Source organism: Halichoeres trimaculatus, unplaced genomic scaffold, assembly GCF_033239565.1.
Source record: "Halichoeres trimaculatus isolate MK-OKI-2021-1 unplaced genomic scaffold, fHalTri1.1 fHalTri1_scaffold_16, whole genome shotgun sequence".
NCBI lineage: Eukaryota > Metazoa > Chordata > Actinopteri > Labriformes > Labridae > Halichoeres > Halichoeres trimaculatus.
In genome coordinates this window covers 31,151,072-31,172,937 of record NW_027437194.1, presented here as the reverse complement: position 1 = coordinate 31,172,937, position 21,866 = coordinate 31,151,072, and the positions used below count along the sequence as shown (strand labels likewise).

Genomic DNA, 21,866 nt, shown 5'->3' with positions numbered 1-21,866 from the left:
TATGCACCCCGATGTTAGGAAAGATAGACGTAGTGAGCCATCTTCTCATTCAGCCTCTTTGGTCGAAAGAGAGGAGGAAAACAAACATGCATGCACGTGTCAATTTATCGAGGCTGGCAAACTTATCGAGGACGTTTTTATTTATCGTTCAGTGAATTGATTTATTGATTATCGTGACAGGCCTAAGTGCAATGATTCAAACAGACCCTTCAGTTGGATTTTTTTAAATTTCGCAGTTGCGCAGTTGGAGAATGCGCTTGGTCGGTGATCGGAAGGTTGCAGGTTCAAGCCCAGCTCTAGGCGACACATGGCGATGTGTCCTTGGGCAAGACACTTAACCCCTAGTTGCTCCCACTGCTGCGTCAGTGGTGTGTGAATGGGTATGAAAGGGCGTGACTGTGTTAGATGTACTGATGGATAGCTGTCATAGTAAAGATTGGATCCATCAGTGTGTGAATGTGAGAGCGAATGGGTGTGGATGGGTAAGTGTGACTTGTGGTGTAAAGCAGCTTTGAGTGGTCCATGACTAGAAAAGTGCTATATAAGCTCAAGTCCATTTATCATTTACCATTCAGTGGTTGGGATAAAGTCATTGTATACATGCAACAGCCCGCGATACATTGAGTATATTCAATACATACCCCACCTCCAGTTACACAGTACAGACACATTTCACTGCACTGGGCTGTCAGTAGCCCTTTGTCTGAATGACAGTTTGCTTGTTGTTATGTTAGCCTACGGTTACATCATAGCATCTGGCTGCTAGCAGTGCTACATTTAGCCAGCTACTGACACAAACTCACAACATTTACATGTTGTCATGTTTCAAACAATAGTGCTGCATAACTGTGCTGATAAATACTTTACCTCATTGCATTGTGTCTGGTAAAAAGTTGACCAGAACAAATTAGTTCCAAACAAACACTTGCCTGATTAAATGTTGCATCTTTCTGACAGTGTGCTTGGGACTCCGGGCCAAAAGGTGGTGAGGTAGACCAATTAAAACAGATCCTCCTCATCTTTAAACCTTTGAATTACAGGAATTTAGAATATTTTTCAAACTGCATAGCTAATGTGTTTTTTAAAAATGTAGCCAATCCAAAATGTCAAGAACTATAATGTAAGATAGAGTGAGGATAGGCTCAATGTGTGCAGCAGTGGTTCCCTCCGTATCCCTGCTAAGGTTATATATGGTTGTGGCAGCAGGCCTGCAGTACAGTCATGCAGAAAGAAGTGCATACAATGTAGGAAGCACAATCAACACAACCTGTTTTGGTTCTTAAGTGAGAAGTGTTTGGTGGAGTAATGTGTCAGTGGTGGGTGACCACGATTAAATCTTAAATCTGAATGAGGTGCTCGTAAGGCTGGACGATTAATTGGATTTTAATCGTGATTTCGATTTTGCCATCTGACAATCATAAAAACAATATAATCTAAGAAAAACAATAAATATGCCACACAGTGTAGATGTATGCAAGTTCCTGTGCTTAATAGCTCTTCTGTGTTCCTTGTGCAGCCACAGCGAGTGTGTGTGACTTATGTGTATCAGCAATACTGTATGTGCCACTTGCTGGTTCTTTAAAGTTGTGTTTAAATCAGTACTGAAGTTTTTGAATAAATGAATAATTGTGTATATTAATTGTGATTTCAATATCACGTAAAATAATCAGGATTTTTATATTTACCATAATTGCCCAGCCCTAGGTGCTTGACTGGAATGAGGACGATAGATGATTTTTGCACTAAGCTGGAAAGTTTGATCTTGATTCATCACTTACAGACGCATGTTTCTCTTTCAAACTGACACTTGCATCGCCATTGCCCCTGCATTGCATCAAGCTATTTTGATATTTTATCTTCTTTATTTTGCTGAGATGGACAAAACTGCCTGAAATGACCATGTGTCCTTCCTTGTATCTTCTTCTTCTTCTTCATTGCAGCCTTCAGTTTCTGCTTGGCCTTTGTTTTGCGCCTTCTTTTTCTCTTCTGCACCCACTCTCAAAAGCTGCCTCAGTTTCCTGAAGGTGTTGTTCAGACCTACCTCATGGAGTCAATAATGAACATCTCTTTTTTTCTTCTTAGTGGGGAGATTAGATAGCCATGTTTCTGGTTGCCTTCAAAGATGCTTTTCATGAATTTCATCACATCATGACTGTTTTCTGCTTCTTTTCTTCATTTACTTTTTTGTTTCTTTTCCTAGGTGATTTTGCTCATCATCTCCCACCACTCTCTCCTCCCGTCTTCCATTCATGAGCAGCGTGGCTGAGTTTAAACAGCGGCAGCCATGGATGACAAGGGCTCGGTGGGGAAGATTAGCGTGTCCTCGGACTCAGTGTCCACCCTCAACAGTGAGGACTTTGTCCTTGTGTCCCGGCTGGGGGACGAGACACCCTCCTCCACTAATAATGGTAGTGATGACGAAAAGACAGGACTAAAGGTAAGGATGGTTGGGTGTAGGTATGGACGGAGGTACGAGGGAAACTTCAGAGCTGTTCTGGTCTGACTAAAGATCAGGCACTGTTCATAGCTATGAGTTATTAAAACTGGTCACAAGAAAACGCATTTTCAGTTGCACAATAATAACCTCTCAATAGACTTATGCTAATAGCCATAGCAGCTCTCTGTTTTTCTCCAGGTCAGAACTGATTTGAGAGATCACAGCTTGATGTACCAAAACATTTAACCCCTCCATTCTAACCAACGTAAAGCCTGGATTCAACTTCTGTGTTGAGTCTACAAACATAGCAAGCTTTGGGTTTGGAAACAAAAGGCAAACTTTCTGCTTTGTGATGTTATAAAGTTCAATCAAGTAAAGCTCCCGAAATTGTCACATGACCATTACTTCAGCATCTCCAATCCCTGGTCACAGACGTACTCTCCATGTCGCCTGGCCTCACCACTGGGACTATATATTTACTTGTCATGGACTTGCAGATTACAACAGCAATGATTGGTCCCTTTATTGTTTTGCATTACAGGCAGGCTGTACTATTAGGAAAACCAGGTATTTGCCTAGAGTCCTGAGTCCTATAAAAGGCCCTTTGGGGCCCCCAAAACACCTTCTTTATATATTTTTTTTTTATAAAAAACGTCTTCATTGCATCATTTGGATGTCCAATTTGATCAATCACTTATGTTGAGCAGGGCTTCAGTCAGCCCCTGAATGGTCGCATTTTACCTTTAAAATTTGAGACAGTGCAAGTAAATTTTTCATCGAATTTCATGTGTGCAACTGGTAAATTTGCCAATTTGTTTGATATTAAATATTTTTTGTTGTGGACAAACTTCTGCTCCACTCCTAAAGTGATTCTCCAGGATGGAACAAGTTGGGTCCTATCATAAGGTTTAGGGCAGAAATTACCCCTACAGCAGTGATTTTGTGCAGCAGAAGCCCAGGGCGCACGCTCCAAACACCCCATCCCTGCTCCTCTGCCGGTTTCCTCTGCACTCAGACGGGGCCATATTTTACTTGACCAAAAACACAAATAAACAGACTCCCACCGAAAAAATCTGATATCACGCTTTGTTCAAAGTGAACAGCAGGTCGTCCTCGTTCTCATAATCACTCATCTTTACGTTGTTATTGCATGATTCGTCCTGGCAGACTACCTGCGTTTGTTTATATCTTGCACGCCGTGCGCAGACTGATACACTAAGCGGCGAGCGCCTCGTAGCCAGCTGTGGCTCTGCAGCGGAGGTTTTACTCCACGATTAGAACTAGAGCCTTATTTAGCGGTGTTTTTGTGTAAAAGTAACGCGCTGAAAATTCTCTAAATAAAGCGTGAATGCAGACTGATATCAGATTTTTTCAGTGGGAGTCCATTTATTTGTGTTTTTGGTCAAGTAAAATATGGCCCCGTCTGAGTGCAGAGGAAACCGTCAGAGGAGCAGGGAGGGGGTGTTTGGTGTGTGCGCTCTGGGCTTCTGCTGCACAAAAACACTGCTGTAGGGGTAATTTCTGCCCTAAACCTTGTGATAGGACCCAACTTGTTCCATCCTGGAGTATCACTTTAAGCCCAGTTGTTAGCGATAACCCACAAATGAGCTGGTTTAAAAACCAACATTGACCTCAAAAGAAGAAGAAAGGAGGCTGGGCTTGTCGTTCTTGAGACCAATCTTGGTCTTGAGTAAGGATGTCCCAATACAAAGTTTATGACTTGCGAGCCAATCCAGTTTTTTAATGATATGTTTTGCCTATACCGATCCCTTTCTCTGATTAATCCTGTGTTCCGTTGGGTGATTCTGTTGTAAATGATGAATCACATTTGTTGTATCAAAGTGAGCCCTGTTGGTACCTCCTCGAGGAACACTCACTTTACAAATGTTGCAAGACGCTGTTTTACTATCATTGCTTTCCAAAGAAACGTAGTCCCACACAGTAGACATGTTTGCAACGTGGTTTGAATTACAGCAGCCGTAAAGCGTGGCAATGCTGAAACTGGATTAGTGCCAATCACGTAACAAAGTCCAATGCTGTCCAATCCTCCAAAAATAGCCATATCAGGCTCTGATACCGATCAGTGTATGGGATTGGGATATCCCTAGTCTTGAGACCACTTTTACATGGTCTCAGTCTTATTGCGACCTCAAAAATTTTTGGTCGCAGTTCTGTCTTGGTCATAGATCCCTTGGTCTAAATTACATATTGTTTTTGAAGGGTTTGGTAGTCTACATTGTCCAGGTAAATTGCTGCCTATAGGAATCACAACGTTCGATAATGCAACATAATTATTGCTCTGCGCCCTGTAGTTGTAACCACTGACATGTCTGCATGTATTTTTTGACCCAAAGTTGGCGCTCATCCTATCTGTAAATGTTGTCTGCTGATGAGCGATCCACATCACCTTTAAGTTGTTAGTTGTTTGACTTCTACTTGGGGAAAAGTTGAGCCCTGTCTTGCACTGTCACTCCCTGTATTCCAATAACTGAACCCTCCATTTGGCATAAACCCATCTTTTATAAGAAAGTAGCATAAGATAACTGATTCAAAGGATGCTGACAAGCAGGGGCGTGTCCAGACTTTTTAAAGCGGGGTGCAAGGCACTGACTTATATGGGTGGCATGAATTATGCAAGCCAATTCCTCAATAAATAGCATTTATTTTTGTTTATTTGAATGTAGGGCTGGACAATTAATCGGATTTTAATCGTGATTTCAATTTTGCCATCTGACAATCATAAAAACAATATAATCGAAGAAAAACAATTAATATGCCACACAGTGTAGATGTATGTGCGTCATAGCTCTTCTGTGTTCCATGTGCAGCCACAGCGAGTGTGTGTGACTTATGTGTATCAATTATACTGTATGTGCCACTTGCTGGTTCTTTAAAGTTGTCTTTAAATCAGTTCTGAAGTTTTTGAATAAATGAATAATTGTGTATATTAATTGTGATTTCAATATCACTTAAAATAATCAGGATTTTTATTTTTACCATAATCGCCCAGCCCTATTTGAATGTATTAAAAGTACAGGATCAACAGATGTAGGGTATTTTGTTGACCATTTGTTTGCTTTTATGCTCAAATGGCATGCTAACTTTTAGTCTCCAGTCTTCAAAGGGCACAAATAAAGCTGTATTGGCTGTAATGTGCACCTGTCTGGTAGCATAGCCTTTCACTCTCAGATGCTAACGCTGTGAAATAATTAATTCCTTTTCATGTTCTGCATGGATTCAACACACAAGCAAATCAGGCTTTACTTGTTAGAATTGCAGGTCAGGGGTCTCAGTCCAAACTGAGTTTATCATTACAGGTTGTGTTCATCACTCACATGCTAAGTCTCACACTAACCATAAGGCTAACCACTCCTTGTTTGGCTTTTTTCACATTTTCACTCCACCTACTCTTCATCTGTGGTCTTCAAGTTGCTGCTGTCGTTTATTGTTTTGAGTCATTCCAAGGAAGCTCTGTAATCTCACATGGTTTTATTTCATTTGAATTTTTTGATGAAGATTCACTTTCCCCTCTTATTATAGTTGCATGCCTCATTTGACTCATAGGGTCAAATTAAATTAAATTAAGGCATCCTTCTCAGTAAAGAAACACGTTAGCTGGAGTGTAGTTCAACGGACATTTTAACCAGTTTGTCTTTCAGTGTCACAAGGTTCTGTGTCCAAGGAAAACATCTTCAGTAGGCAGCCGATCTGCTTCTATTACTGTCACAACGAGTTCTCTGCATTTCAGCCAGAGCTACAGTTAGCAGTCAGCACCACACATTGGTTTGCAAACAATATGTTTATGTGGCTGTTCTCACTGTCAGGGAAATATTAGTCTGTGTGACTTATGTGTGATCCACCAGTTGGACAAAGAGTTTCTGAGGAAGGAACAAGCAATAAACAAGCTTTCATCAAATGTGTCTGCAGGGTTCAGGCTACTCCTCTCCTCTCCTCTCCTCTCCTCTCCTCTCCTCTCCTCTCCTCTCCTCTCCTCTCCTCTCCTCTCCTCTCCTCTCCTCTCCTCTCCTCTCCTCTCCTCTCACTTCACCTTACCCCCTTCTCACCTCTCTCTTGTGTCCTTTCACTCTTCTCCTTTCACCTCACTTTTCACTCCTTATACCTATCATCTCCTATCTTCCCCTTTACTCTCATCTCTTTTATCTCCTTTTATCTCCTTTTATCTCCTTTTATCTCCTTTTATCTCCTCTCCTCTCCTCTCCTCTCCTCTCCTCTCCTCTCCTCTCCTCTCCTCTCCTCTCCTCTCCTCTCCTCTCCTCTCCTCTCCTCTACTCTACTCTACTCCTCTCTACTCCTCTCTACTCCTCTCTACTCCTCTCTACTCCTCTCTCTCACTTGCCCCTTTTTTTCTCCTCTCTCTTTTTTTCTCTTCTCTTCTCTTCTCTTCTCCCCTTTTTGTCTTTTTTTTTACTTCCTTTCTTTTTTTTTTGCATAAATTAAGGTTGCCAGTTTTCATGTCCATCCATAATTTGTCCATATTTTTCCATCTTTGCTGTCCATCTTTTTTTTCCACCTTAAAGGGGAACAACAGTTGCTGCAGCATTGCAGAGTTACCAGCAGATGGCAGCAGCAGAGCATAAATGTTGTCTTTTCAGTTGCTAGGAAGATGCCTCTCTCTGGTCACCTGCTGAGCCCAAAGAGATCACGTTTGTTTTGCTGGAGAGTTGAGCTTTAGGTTTTGTGGAGATTGGTATCACCTGTAATAAGAAGCCATACACACTCTTTGTTTTCAGTACGCAGCTGTTAAATCACTCCATCCACTGACACTCAGTCATCCATATATCATGCAGTAGTTTCCTGTGCACATTTCCCTCCCAGTCAGCCTCACCCAGTCAGAGAGGAGTCAGTGTGTCTAAACTTGTTGTTTGTTATGCAGGTGATTTCTAAGGAAGGGGTCAGCTTTAAGGTCAGTCTCTTCGCTCACTACCTTTTCCTTTCCTCCTCTTCTCTCTGTGACCTCTCTCCTTTTTGTATCTATGATGTGATTTCCTCTCTTTCTGTGATGTGATTCCGTGGTGATTCTGTCCATGATTATTTGTGCTTTATGTATTTTTGCCAGCTGTTGGCTGATGGCACTGGCCTCTTAAAAACTGGTGGTAATTGAACCTAATAGCTCTGTTTGACTACTGCCCAGGCTTTCCTGCTCTACCTGCATTTACAAGGCCGGCTACAATTGCTTCAACATGGAGTTATGTAAGATGTGTGGCCCTTAGTGTAAGACTGATAGCTGCTGAATCTGAAAATTAGACCTGCTGCAGAATCCATTTTGCTACAGATAACTGCTTGAGTCTAACAGCAATGGATGAATGTTTTGTTGTACTTCAAGGCACGAATCTTGTTTATGCCTGTCTTAACATAGAAGAGCCACTTTGGTGTGTGTTGTGTCCTCATTCCCTGCCTAGTCTGGCATTGCCCTCTGCAGCTTAAGTTGGCCTGGGCTGACAGGAAATGAGGTTTCACCTCTTTTTGTGGCACCTCATCAATCGTTCATGTGAGGCCAGCTTTTTGACCACTTGTTAGTTTTTCTTATAAGTCTATGGATGACTCTGTGATTGTCTTGACACACATCTCATAAAAACAAACTCACCTATCTACTAATCATTAATATGGAGATGTATATAATCAAACTCTAGCTCTTCATGCCAAGCAAAGCAACAGATCTGTCGCCCAAGTTCATTGGAGATAAAATATAAGCTAGCTGTTAAGAATGAAACTACTACATGTTTTCCCAGGCTGAAGAATCTATTTCTTAATTAATTTAATTTGGTCTTACATTAGATTTTAGATATAATTATCATAGTGATTACTACAGTGAATCAGAAACAAGTAATTCTTGTTTCTATTTATATTAATTCTCGGTCTGTTTCTCTTTTCCCTGCTCCTTGATGTCTCTGCTTCTCTGTGTGTTCTTATCTGTGTGTTTTCTGTCTTGTTTGTGTGTTTTTGTGTGTGTTAGATTGTGGGAAATGGAAGTGAGCAGCAGCTCCAGAGAGAGTTAGAGGATGTCCTCATGGACCCATCGGTAGCTGACACTGGGCTGGGATCAGATGCAGGGATGGACAGACTCAGTGGGGGTGACCACGGCCTTCAGCCCACAACAGCATCGCCTGTTCCTCCAGGCACAGACCCTCTGAGCGCACCCCCTGCACCCAAGCTGGAGATGGTCCTTCCTGTTCAGACAGCTCAGGAGAGTGAGCTGAATGAGAGGTCGTACCGAGGTAAGTTGTGACTACTGAGGCTTTAAAATAGGGCTGAACGATTTCGGAAAATAATCTAATCGCAATTTTTTGGGACCAATATTGCGATTGCGATTTAGCATGCGATTTTTAGGGAGGATGTGTGTCTTCTACATTATTCACTTAACACAAGCAATACAACATTCTGTTGTATGACCAACACAACAAAGGATATTGTCAATTTATAAACAAGTTTTTCCTGTAAGCCAGGCCTACATGTTATTATGAAATAAGATGAATTGGGATGAATAATGTATCTTTAACTTTTACAATCACAGTAGAATATTGACAGATTGATTTAACTTCAAGCCTTGTAGACATGTAATAAATTTATCATTAATTTCCTTAAATAAAACAGAGAAAGGAAAAAAGTCCTGCAGAACAAGAGGCCAGGTATGAACAATAATCTGGAAAATCAATATGAATCCTCTCTTCTATGAATCTCACACTAAATAAAGTGCAGAAATGTAAATAAAAACAAAGTTTTGGCACAACCACTGATATATGTAGACTTGTGGTTTGCACTTTTTAAATGCACTTTAAAACTTAGCTTTTTTTTTTTTTTTTTTTAATTGCAGCCTCTGCGATTTTAAAATTGCATTGTATTAAATTGCGATGTCGACTTAAAAGAAAAGCTAAGAAATGGAAGAAATTTAGAGTAATATTCACAAACTTGATATAAAAATGGATAAAACTAGCAGAGATGAACAAGTTTCACCATTAACCATGCTTAAAAATGTCACGGTGAATTAATCCTAAGTAGGGCTGCAATGAGGAATCAATAAAATCAATAAAAATCGATTAACACATCAACAGTGTTTTTCCATAATCGATGCGCTGTGCTGCGCCATCACTATATTAGTTTAAGGGATGCACCAATATGACTAATTTGGCCAATCCTGTTATCCGATATTAATATTGCTGTTATGGCCGATAACCGATGAGAGCGGCGTGATTGTGAGAAAAAACCATGGAGAGGATCAAAGGATGTAGTGCCCGAGATGAATGCGTTAAGTACATTTTTTTTTGGGATCATAAACAGAAGGAGAGACATAAAAGAAGAGCTGATAATGGTATCACTATAGGCAGTGGTCTGTCAGTAATGGATAAGCTTGTCCTTTCTATGCACTTGTTGGATTAATATCTATAATCAACAAGGCTGTTGTATTTCAATTCAGTTTCTTCTCATCATCCTGTCTCTTAGGGGACTTATAAAGTTTATGTACAGTCACAAGTTCTCAACAAAAGTCATAAAACAAACCCTTTCTCTTTCCCTTGTGCCGTTTATTTCTCATCAATCTGTAAATCTGTTCCTCCTTGCAGGGGATGAATCATCATCAGAGGGAAGTCCCTGCAGTCCAATCCCTGATGAGGACAGCGTGGTGTTCAGCCAGCTGACATATCTGGGCTGTGCATCGGTGAATGCCCCCCGCAGTGAAGTGGAGGCCCTTCGTATGATGAGCATCCTCAGAGGGCAGTGCCAAGTCCCCCTGGATGTCACACTGTCTGTGCCAGGTGTGTCTGAAGGCACTGTCAGGTCGGTGAAACACACCATAGATCAGTAATTAAATATTTGGTGTGTTAGTTTCAGTCACTTTGTTAGATTTTTCCTTTTATTGATCCCCTCAGGTTGCTGGACCCTCATGCTAGTACAGAGATCGCCAACTACCCTATCTATAAGATTCTGTTCTGTGTGCGAGGCCATGATGGTACACGAGAGAGCGACTGCTTTGCCTTCACTGAGAGCCACTACAACGCTGAGATTTTCAGGATCCATGTGTTCCGCTGCCAAATCCAAGAAGCGGTGAGGGTCAAAGCATTGTTTATAGCTTGTCATTTAACAAACTGTATATGTGCTGACTGAAATCGCAGCTGACACAGGCTGATCCTGCTGGAGTTGGAAAAAAAGAAGTCAGTCACCACACAAAGACGGTTCCACGGCGAACACTAACATCCTGTTTCTTACTGCATGTTTAGAGACCCCTTCCTTATAGGTTTGGACACAATCTATGGTTTTGTATTGTGCAAATATCAAAACGACTAATTTCTTACTACAAAACTATTTTAGAATTTATAAGAGGCTTCAGCTCTTATTTCATCCCAAAATTCCCTCTTTTTGTCACCACATCTCACAACTTTTTCACCACACTGAACCAAGACCATCAACTTTGTCCCTGTTTGAAGCGCAACATGTCAGTGTTAGCAGGAAGCTTGATTATTTCAGGAGTGCTGAATTCTCTTTAGGGTCAAAATTGATGATTATGAATCTATCTTGGGCTGCATGGTGGTGCAGTGGTTATCCCTGGCCTGTTGCCTCACAGCTAGAAGGCTCTTGGTTCGATCCCCCAGACCAAAGGTGCCTGTCTGTGTGAAGATGGTGTGTTTTCCCTGTGCATGCATGGGCATATCCAGCTTTCTCCCAAAGTCCAAAACAGTGCTTGCCAAGTGGGTACCTTTCACATCTGAAACGATACGGTACCAATGCCCAGTACCTGGCAATCGTGATTGGTACTCAACAATACCAATTTTTGGTACTTTTTTGTGTTTATGTGTTTATAAATATTATTTTGTTTAGTGATACAATGTATTTTTTTTCTTTCAATTTAACACATTTGTTCTTCAATATGTAACCTTGTAATGCTGTGTTCATGTCCAGCATTGAAAATCACCCACTCTTTGATTCCCTCACAGTCACAAGGATGGGTTTAGGTACAGAAACATGGTACCTTTCGATTTTATGTGAATCGGTACCTGGTACTTTTGACGGAATTAGGTCGGTACCTATTAAAGTACCTAATATGGTACCCATCCCTGTTGTCAAGTTGATTGGCCTCTCTGTTTGATCTAGGGCTACAACTAACGATTATTTTTTGTGTCGACTAATCTATCAATTATTTTTTCGATTAGTCGATTAATCACGATTATTTTGTGTTTCAACCTAATTTGGCCTTTAAAAGGTGCAGACCTTTATAATTCAACCTGTGTTTTGCATTTTTACTGCATTTACCCAGAGTTAGGTTCTCACCTCTGATTGGTCAGCCCTGTGTCACGTTTGTTTGTTTGTTTGTCTTTATTTCATTCAAGATGACGTGAAAAAATATAAGTACTAGGCTATACAAAAAATAAATAGGCTAAATCTCAAACTGAATGAAGCAGGTAACAGGGAAATTAAGTTGTTGTACGCAGTGTTGGACAGACCGCTTATTAGTGACTTTGGGCTTGTTTTCTAATGTTTATTTGCTCATTGGGGCTTGCTTTGCTCTCTGTGTGATCCCGTCTGACTCTCCCCCAACTCTCCATAACAACGCGTTAAGTTTCGTTTCTCTACATGCGCTACTTCCACTTCGCTCATTCGCACTCCGCCCCTCCTCCTCCCGCTGAGTGTTACCGCTGCAGTGTGAGCTTGAGAGTAATAAATGTCCTCTCTTTTCTAAAGTTAGGAGAGTTTTGACACTAGTTTGTCGCTTAGATCCTGAAAAACTGTCTGTAACAGAGAGTGAAGGAGACTCTCTAGTTATCAAACGCTAAACTCTGGGAGCTGTCAGTCTGCCCAAGCCGCAGATGCAGAGCCTCCGTCAGCGCACAGCGCTCTCTGGGAGTGGAGTTTTTCCTCATCAATTTTCCGCACGTATGAACTTAGTGATCTTTTCCCATAAAAGTATCCAATAACACAGCACCTCATGGTGTGAACTGAAGTTACCAATTAGTATTACCCCCTGGTATTTGATTTCACCATACGACAACAACAATAAAAACAATAATACGACGCGTCGACTATTAAAATTTGCGTCGATTAATTTTTTTCGTCGACGTAGTCGATTATGTCGACTAATCGTTGCAGCCCTAGTTTGATCCCCCATAGTTGTGAATGTGTGTGTGAATGGTCTGTTTCTATATGTTAGCCCAGTGATAGGCTAGCATCCTGTTCAGGGTGTGACTCACCCTGTGTCTAATGACAGCTGTGATAGACTTGAGCCCTGAAGGGAAAAGTGTTTTTTAGTTTTTTTTGTTTTTATTTAAGTCAAGGTAATTTGTATACTCATTTGTACATTTAGCTGTTTCTGTTGTTACATATTTTCACAAAATAAAATATAATTTATAGACCACAGGTACAGATGAATCCAGTTTCAAAGACAGAATCACATAAATCATGACAAAGCATTATGTTGCTGTCTTTCAGAACCTAAACCAAAGGGGGGGCAAAAGCACTTTGTACTCACCACAGTCCTCCTGCCTCTGTTTTCTTACCTTTCCAGCCTCTCCCACTCAGCTACATACACAAGAACACACTCTTAGTCAATCAGTATTCTGACCCTGTCTTAAATTATTGATCTCCTTGCAGCTTTGGCCTCATGATTTAGTGTCAGTGTTTAAGCTTCCTTGGTGGTCCCAGAGAGGTTATGTCACACACTGTAGGCAGCAAAGTGCTATGTACATCATATTTTGAAACAAAGCCCTCAAGCAAAAGTATACAGGTAGAGGAAGGCTATTGTTTTTGTACAGAAAGTGGAGATATTACAGAAATAACACTGGAAACTGGCTTGAAGTAGTTCAGTGTTCAGTGACCTGATTTCTTGCTCATGGAAGCACTCTCCTTCAATGTCACCAAGAACCCCCAGACAGACACTACTTTAACAGACCCAGATCATCCCAGACACACTACTGGAACATACAAGCTTACAGACTGTCTCCAGTAGCATCATACATTTTTACCCAGCAACCAGACGTCTCAGCCCTCGCCTCTCTTCCTTCTGCCTCACTTCCTTCCAGTGCCCTCCAGCAACAAACCAACGAACTATGCCTCCAGCTTTTTATTCAGCTTCTTATCATCACTTTGAAGTTTAGGGAGTTTATTTTTCTCCTTCTTCTCCTTGGAATAAAGTAGCTGCTCAAAGTTACAAGTCTAACAGAAGCTTAAAACCCACTTTTAAAACCTCAGAGACCTTTAGAGCTTTTTTTGTTTTTACAACTAGCGTATCATGCTTTTAAAATTCAATTTAGGACACTTAATCTTAAACAGAAAGATAAACATATCTATGCAGAATGTGATATTTATAAGAAATATATATTGAAAATGAGGAGAGGCGCTCATTTGATTGGTGAAAACAGCACTCAGCTGTGTTAAACCCACTCATGGCTTTTCTCCTCCCTCTCTGCCATTTGCGCGGAAGGAGGCGTGGACGCACTCTCCTGCGCTCCTCTGCGCCTTAAGTGCGCCTCTCTTGGCACTGCAGGCAACTTGCAAAGTGTGCTGGTCACACCCTGTCCGTGCGGTGAAGGCCGGCGCAGGGCAGGTGCGCCTGTGCTTGCGCCTGATCTACGAAATTAGAGCCCATGATCTTAATATCTTCTGAACTGCCAAGTTAGAAAAAAATCTCCCCCCCTTATGTGTAGAGATTATGACAGGAGACATGTTTTTCTACAAGGTTGTAAATATGTTCATCACTGTACTGAAAACTGCTTTTCTTGGCTTAGTGTGTATGTGACTTTCAGTACTCCCAGAGCCAGCCTCAAGCGGACACTCGAGAAACAGCAGATTTTAGCACTTCCGTGTGTTTCATAGTTTTAGACTGTAGTTTGTTGCTTGGATCGCACACCCATGCACACAAGCTCTCAGTCAGTCAATCAAGACACTTTCCAGAAAAATTAGCAGGTCTGGACCTGTTAATGTTTATGAAATTTTGCTAAATTAACAGAGCCCCAACATCAAGAGAAGATAAGAAACCTGATCTCATCTTAACCCACTATGAATACAAACCTTTGCAGCATTTAGTAAGTAACAATGGAGAGGACTAGAGATGGGTGTGGAAAACTGGTTCCTGTTAAGAATTGATAAGAAACGTTTTAATCCGTCAGTCTTTAGCTATTATTCTCAACAATTCACTAATGAATTCTTCACATAATAGTTTCCTAAGAAAACTCTGATTCAGGATTTTCAGCTTGAAGTTTTGCTGAAAAACTGAACTCGTAAAGAGATGTGCATTTCTCTATCACACCAGATTCTTTTCTAATACATTCAACATCTCCTGATGGACCAAGACAATATAGCAGATAGCACTAACTTGATGTCAACTTTCATCACAGAAACATATCGCAGTTACTCTCAAAACACTTATGGGCAAGAGAAAGAAAAGATACAAGAAGGCTCATGACTGACTTCAGCATAACTACAATAAGCTCAATGTTTTTAACAACTCCAATCGATGCTATTACCACTTCATGACACTAAATGGCCTATTTCAATCAACAAAACCTAACAAAATGGTACAACAGCATCAAGTGATGTGAGATATTTACTTGTTTTTGTTTATTTATGTCCAGAAGTATCCAAATTTAGTGACCAATTTAACTGTTATTTACTTATAATCTCAATAAAATAGAAGAAGAAAAACAGTGATTAGACTCTCCGATTATATATATATATATATATACATATATATATATATATATATATATATATATATATATATATATATATATATATATATATATATATATATATATATATATATATTAGTGCTGTCAGGCGATTAAAAAAATTTATCTAATTAATTACAGGATTTGTAATTAATTTATCTAATTAATCGCATTTTAATCTCATATCTGCTTAAGGTCCCAAAATAAAGAATTTGAATTCCAGGACATTAAAATGACATTAAAATACATTAAAAAAAACATTAAAAAGATAAGTTGGGAATATATACAACACATTTTTAGGTACCCTGAGGCATAAGGAACAAATGAAAAAAGTGTCATGGTTCTATCTTTACAAAATCTACACAGTCCTGCACCTAAGGTAAGCTGATTTGATTTTTAGGATGTTTTTTGCTTCTGTTCACATTTTTACTTGATGTGGACTCAATTTTCACTGCAATATGAACTTCTATACTTCTATGAGGTCAGGAGAACCAGGGCTAAAGGCTAAAAACTGTGAGGAACTATGTACAAACACTTTATTCAAGTCTTGGATCAAAGAAAAGTGAAGTATTCTCAGTTTAACATGCTCTGAACACACAAACTGTTGCTCATTGGTGCAGAGCAGCCCCAAGCTGAAACATGACACCAGGAAGATGGAAGGAAATCTTCAAAGAATTCTTTAGATTTAAATACAAGACATTTTTCGATCATTCAGGGCTTGTTTGATGCAGTAAAGAGTGTAAAATTACCTGTTTTTTACAGAATTGAGCTAGAGCAAACGGTTGATTTTCTGTAGATTTTCAAAAAGGACAAGTGAATAAACGAGATGTGGACGGCAGTCCCCTCAACAGCGCTCTCTCTCCCCCCCGGTTCAAAGCATGTTGCTAGGTGTGATACATTCAGGGAAATTTGAAAATATGACGAGAAAACCACTTTTTTCATGAAGGACAAACGGTTTGTAAATGCTAGACATTTGAAAATAAGAGCGTCTTTGAACGCCTCGCGGGTTTGGGATCCAGATTAATCTACGTTAATTTTTATGACGCGTTAATTTGCGTTGTAATTGATTAATCTAATTAACGCGTTAAAATGACAGCCCTTATATATATATATATATATATATATATATATATATATATATATATATTTATATTTACACTGCTCACAAAAAATAAAGGAGCACTTAAAAGAAACACATTACATACATCAGATCTCAATATGAAGTTGGATATCTATACAAATAATGACAGGGCAATGTCTTAGGAACAAAAGGATGTCCATTCTTTCCAAATTCATTCCAGTCCATTTTTTCCAAAACTTAATTTCTGCAACTCAAAATGCTTTTCAGTATCTTGTGTGGCCCCCACGAGCTTGTATGCATGCTTGACAACGTCGCGGCATGCTCCTTATGAGACGACGGATGGTGTCTTGTGGCATTTCCTCCCAGATCTGTGTGAGGGCATCCCTGAGCTGTTGTGCAGTCTGAGGAGCAACCTGGCGGTGCCTAATGGACTGAAACATAATGTCCCAGAGATGTGCTATTGGGTTTAAGTCAGGGGATCGTGAAGGCCATTCAGTTGTTTCAATTCCTTCATCCTCCAGGTACTGCCTGCATACTCTTGCCACATGAGGCCGGGCATTGTCGTGCACTAGGAGGAAACCAGGACCTACTGCACCAGCGTAGGGTCTGACAGTGGGTTCAAGGATTTCATCTCGATACCTGATGGCAGTCAGAGCACCATTTTCTAGGCAGTAGAGGTCTGTGCGTCCCTCCATGGATATGCCTCCCCAGACCATCACTGCCCCACCACCAAACCTGTCATGTTGAACAACGTTGCAGGCAGCATAACGTTCTTCTTGTCTTCTCCAGACTCTTTCAAATCTATCACAGGTGCTCAGGGTGAACCTGCTCTCGTCTGTGAAAAGTACAGGGCGCCAGTGGCAGACTTGCCAATTCTGGTGTTCTTGAGCAAATGCCAGTCGGGCTCCACGGTGCTGGGCAGTGAGCACAGGGCCCACTACAGGACGTCGGGCCCTCAGGCCACCTTCATGAAGTCTGTTCCTGATTGTTTGGGTAGAGACATTCACACCAGTGGCCCTCTGGAGGTCATTCTGTAGGGCACGAGCAGTGCTCAGCCTGTTCAGCCTTGCACAAAGGAGCAGGTATCGATCCTGCTGATAGGTTGAGGACCTTCTACCGCCCTGCCCAGCTCTCCAAGAATAACCACCAGTCTCTTGAAATCTCCTCCATGTTCTGGAGATTGTGCTGGGAGACACATTGCTGCATTGCTTCTTGCTGCAGCACGTGTAGATGTGCCATCTTGGAGAAGTTGGACAACCTGTGCAACTTCTGTAGGGTTAAGGAATCGCCTCATACTGCCAGTAGAGATAATTACTCAAGCCAAAATCAGCACGAGTGGAAAACCAGCCAAAAAGATCAAGAGGGAGAAACTTGAAATGACCTCCACATGTAAAACCAGTCCTGTTTTGAGGGTTTATGTATATATATATATATATATATATTCACAGAAATATAGTCCCTACAGCCTCTACAGAAACTTTTCTTTGAAGGGTTAGAATATGACAGTTTCAATATACATTTCTTATTAATATCACATTCTGTATAGATATGTTTATCTTTCTGTTAAAGATTAAGTGTCCCGAATTGAATTTCAAAAGTGTGATACACAAATTGTAAGAGACTGTCCACTCTATACACTTTCTATGCTTTTAATGGCAGAAACCTTGGACAGAACCAGACTCATGTTAGAATGACATCCAAAAGTTTCCAATTTGGACTCAGTTTATCTTGACACGACATCACAGACAAAACAAAACCATTTCCTGTCTTATTTGCCTCAGCTGTACAGAGTTAGTGACCCAATTATTTAACCAAATTGCGAAAGAAATCTAAAACGTTCTGTACCAAAGACTTGATAAACATTGGAGTGAAGAAGAGTGATAGAAAGCTTGTGGCAAATTCTGTTAGTTCCTCGTAGATTTTGTGAAATCTGTGAAACTTGCTCATGAAACCGTTTTCATAGATTTTGAGTGGGTCTGTTCATACATAAAGCAAACTACCTCCTCTGTCCTGTTTTGCCAGACTTCCAAGTCAGGCCCAGAGGCCACTTTCTAACAATTCCTGGTTTTCTGTTGATAATAATGATGAGCAAACCCATCCCCTGCTTCCGGAATCCAAAAACTTGCTTTTCTCATCCAGGGACTAACATCCAGCAGTGTTTGATTCAAATCAGCAGTGCTTTAATGGAAATTTCTTGCTCAAGTGATTTAAACTCCTGACACAAACTAAATCACATGCTTAAAATTGGGCACTAGAAATGGACACAGAATGTTATTGTGATATTAGATAAAAATGTCCCACAGCTTCATGTCAGTGAGGGTGAAAGAAAAAGCTGCCAAATAAACAAACAATTAACATTTCCTGGAGGAGAAGTAAAAACAATATAATAAGTTCCAGATCTTTCAAGCTTGCAGATTTGTAGATAAAGTTCGATTCCAAATCCAAAATGTGTTGCATAATTACCTCTCACAAGAGCTCTGAGGGTAAAACAGTAAATATTTCAGCTGCAGATTTCTAAAATAGTCTTTTTTTTTAGACTTAACACTTTTACATGAGGTAAACCATCAAATAAAGTATTGGAGAACACTTTTAATCAAGTTTTCATGCCAGTGGGCTAGTTTAAAGGGGCTGTGAGGAGTTTCTAGGTGTTCTTGAAAAATTCTCCCTTCTAGATATATGCCTGACTGTAATCCACACATTACATTTATTTAATTTTTGCTGTGTGTCATCTTCATTTACTATTTACCAATAACACATATACTAATAATTACCCATCTCATAAAATCCTCAAAGTGTTCCCTATGACACAAAAATTATTCAAACAGACCTTGTGGTTCCAGATATACTCATTTTATTAATTATATGCTATTTTCAAGCAGAGGAAAAAAGGCTCAGCAAAGAACAGGTTGCTTCATGTAGTAGTTACTCTTTAGAAAAATAATTTCCCACTGACACTCAAATTTCACAGTGAAATGGACAACAATAACAATATTCAAAATCACTAGTGCTCAGCTCTTTACACTGTGTATTTTACACGTTCTGTATCACAATCAGAGTAAGTACCGCTCAATGTATTAGTCATTTTAAGGTGCTGACACTTCAAAATAACTGTATTTTGCGATTGCCGTGTTTGCTGCTGAACAACCTTATAAACTCGTCCATATCCAAGGCCTTGGCTCTCTTGGACTCCACACTTAGCACACCAAGATCACTCAGTCTTTCATTGTTCATTGTGGTGCGCAAGTGATTTTTGATCAGTTTCAATGCAGAAAAACTGCACTCACAGGCAGCTGTGCTTACAGGTAGGGCCAAAGCAGTTTTGCACAACTTGAACAGTTCATAGAAGACCTCTTTAAAAGGTTCCAGGAACCCTGTAAACTCAAGCAAACTGGTTAGAGTCTTCATTCCAGCTGCCTCCTTTCTCTTCAAGATCCGCTTAGCTTGATGGAGCTCATGCTTCAGATCCTCCAGGTTTGTGTCATAAATGGTGCCAAACAAAAACAAAGGAGCCTCCTCCAAAAATATTTTGCTTTTAGGATTTAATGCCTGAATCCCTCGCATGATATCACAGTTGGTTTTTGAAAACCGCCTCTCTAGCTCAGCTTTTACACGGTCTAGGATCGGATAGTAAACAGTCTTACAAAAATAATCCTTGCTCGTGTCACTGTAATGCTGACCAACTGTGGACATGACAACAGTGTCGTGAAGGGTAGAGCTTGTTTTAGGTTGCCTTTTAGACATCCTCTCTGTGCTGATGTTACACCACTATTCTCCTCATCAATATCATGAAGGACCCGTAGCACAGCTGGAAGCCGGTCCATTAGGTTTCGACAGGCATAATACCTGCAAGTCCACCTAACATCCCTGAGTCTGGGCAACTCTCGTGGCTGATCCTCTGGATACATTAAGCGCTGTATGTCCTGCCACTTCTGGTGGACATAAGATCCTGACAGAAACACATAAAGATGCTGCAACAAGGAAAAAAAACATGACGCTTCTGGTACTGCTCTGACTGTGTCCACAATAACCAAATTTAAGCAATGTGCATTGCAGTGCACATAAAAGGCATGCTTGGCCTGGGACTGTATTCTTGCAGACACACCACTGTGCTTGCCACTCATTACAGAGGCACCATCATAGCCCTGCCCCACCAGCTGTTCTCTGTATTCTAAACCGTACTTTTGCAGGCTATTAACAATTTTTTCAGTTAGCCCAGCAGCATCAAGTTTGTCTGCATGCTCAAAATGCATGAAGCTTTCATGCACTGTACCTCTGTAGTAGTACCTGAGTACTAATGAAATTTGCTCCTGTTTTTTTAAGTCTTTTGTTTCATCAGCTAGAATACTGAACACCCCGCTTTCTTTTACCTCTTCAACAATGTCCTTTCTCACCATGTCTGCTAAAACCTCTAAAATCTCATTCTGAGTATGGTTGCTGGTGTACTTGGCATTGCTGTGTCCCATTTTCTGTTTTACTAAGGGGTCATGCTTGGCTATGAGCTCCAAAATGGCCAAAAAGTTGCCTTTGTTTCCTGAGTCTTCTGATTCCCGATGGCCACGCTGTGCTATGTTCTGAGTGGCTGTGCATAGCAAAACATCCGCATCTGTTTTGATATACTTCCTGTTGTCCTCTACTTTTTTTTGGTACCGTTTGTCCATTGTCTGGAGTAAAGATGTATTGTTCTCAACACCCTGCTGATATTCTGTCCATGCCGCCATTGCATTAAGATGGTGCTCTGCTCTTGCATGTGAGGGGAAACCTCCATCTTTATACGTGGCCTTTTTCCAGTTTGAAAAGCCAGTAGCTGAGGTGAACGTTGTCTCTGGAACACAGGGCAGTGAAAAATGCCTAAATGCAAAACAAAAAGCACAGTCCTGGCATTGGGAGTATTCCACCCAGGTATAGATTTTGTACCACGAAGCCCTGAACGCTCTGGTCCTACCATGTCCATGCTGGGTGCGAGGGAAGGTCTTCAGGACAGGTTGTGCAGGACCTGCAGCTCTGGTTTGAGAAATATCTGGAAATATTAAAAATAAATCCAAAATAAGTCTGTGGAAATTAATACTCATGATCAACACTGAAAATTAAAGACAAAAATATGGCAAATGTTTGAAAAATATGCAAAAGATTCTGAAATTTTTGAATGAGGATTTTATTAAACTTTATAAAAGTTGAGTTGAATCATTAAGCAACAACAACTTGAAAGTAACATTTTGATTGTCAAGCCCTTTAAAATATTTAAAGGGAAAACTGCATTTCAGCAGGAAATTAATACAAAAGAGTAATTCAGACGTTGCTGGTGATAGGTTAATATAATTTGTAATAAATATTCTACCTTGGGGACCTTTCAGCGTAGCAAAGGTCGGATGAACTGGGGGGTTCCTGTTGCTGCTGGAGCTGCTGGAACTGCTGTAGCTGCAGCTGTCATCTGACTCAGCATGGCCAGACTCATCATCTTTGTCAGTCCTCTCTCTTTGTGCATCTGAAAGTATTGATTGACAAAGTCAGCACTTAATGAACTCAATTTTTAATTTAACATACATGATAAAGTGTACATGATAATTTTTTAAACAATATAAAGCATGCATATATGAACTGTTTAACAACTACACAATTTTAAGTGTGCTGGTTTAGTACCATGATTAAAAGGAGGTAGCCTATTTAAATTCCTTAATTC

At 40.4% G+C, this 21,866-nt stretch overlaps 1 protein-coding gene across 3 annotated transcripts in view; it reads left to right on the top strand.

Moving 5' to 3' along the window:
• Window positions 1–21,866, top strand: part of rabgap1 (RAB GTPase activating protein 1) — a 125,957-nt gene that overhangs the window by 16,815 nt on the left and 87,276 nt on the right. Inside the window, exons 2-6 of one of the 3 annotated variants that reach the window (XM_074689962.1) lie at window positions 2,201–2,437; window positions 7,332–7,361; window positions 8,412–8,673; window positions 10,015–10,228; window positions 10,321–10,495. In XM_074689962.1, the coding sequence (XP_074546063.1) occupies window positions 2,285–2,437; window positions 7,332–7,361; window positions 8,412–8,673; window positions 10,015–10,228; window positions 10,321–10,495 (834 nt within the window). In that variant the 5' untranslated portion in view covers window positions 2,201–2,284. The remainder of the gene's footprint in view (window positions 1–2,200; window positions 2,438–7,331; window positions 7,362–8,411; window positions 8,674–10,014; window positions 10,229–10,320; window positions 10,496–21,866) is intronic. The other 2 variants (XM_074689963.1, XM_074689964.1) reach the window with 2 other exon arrangements.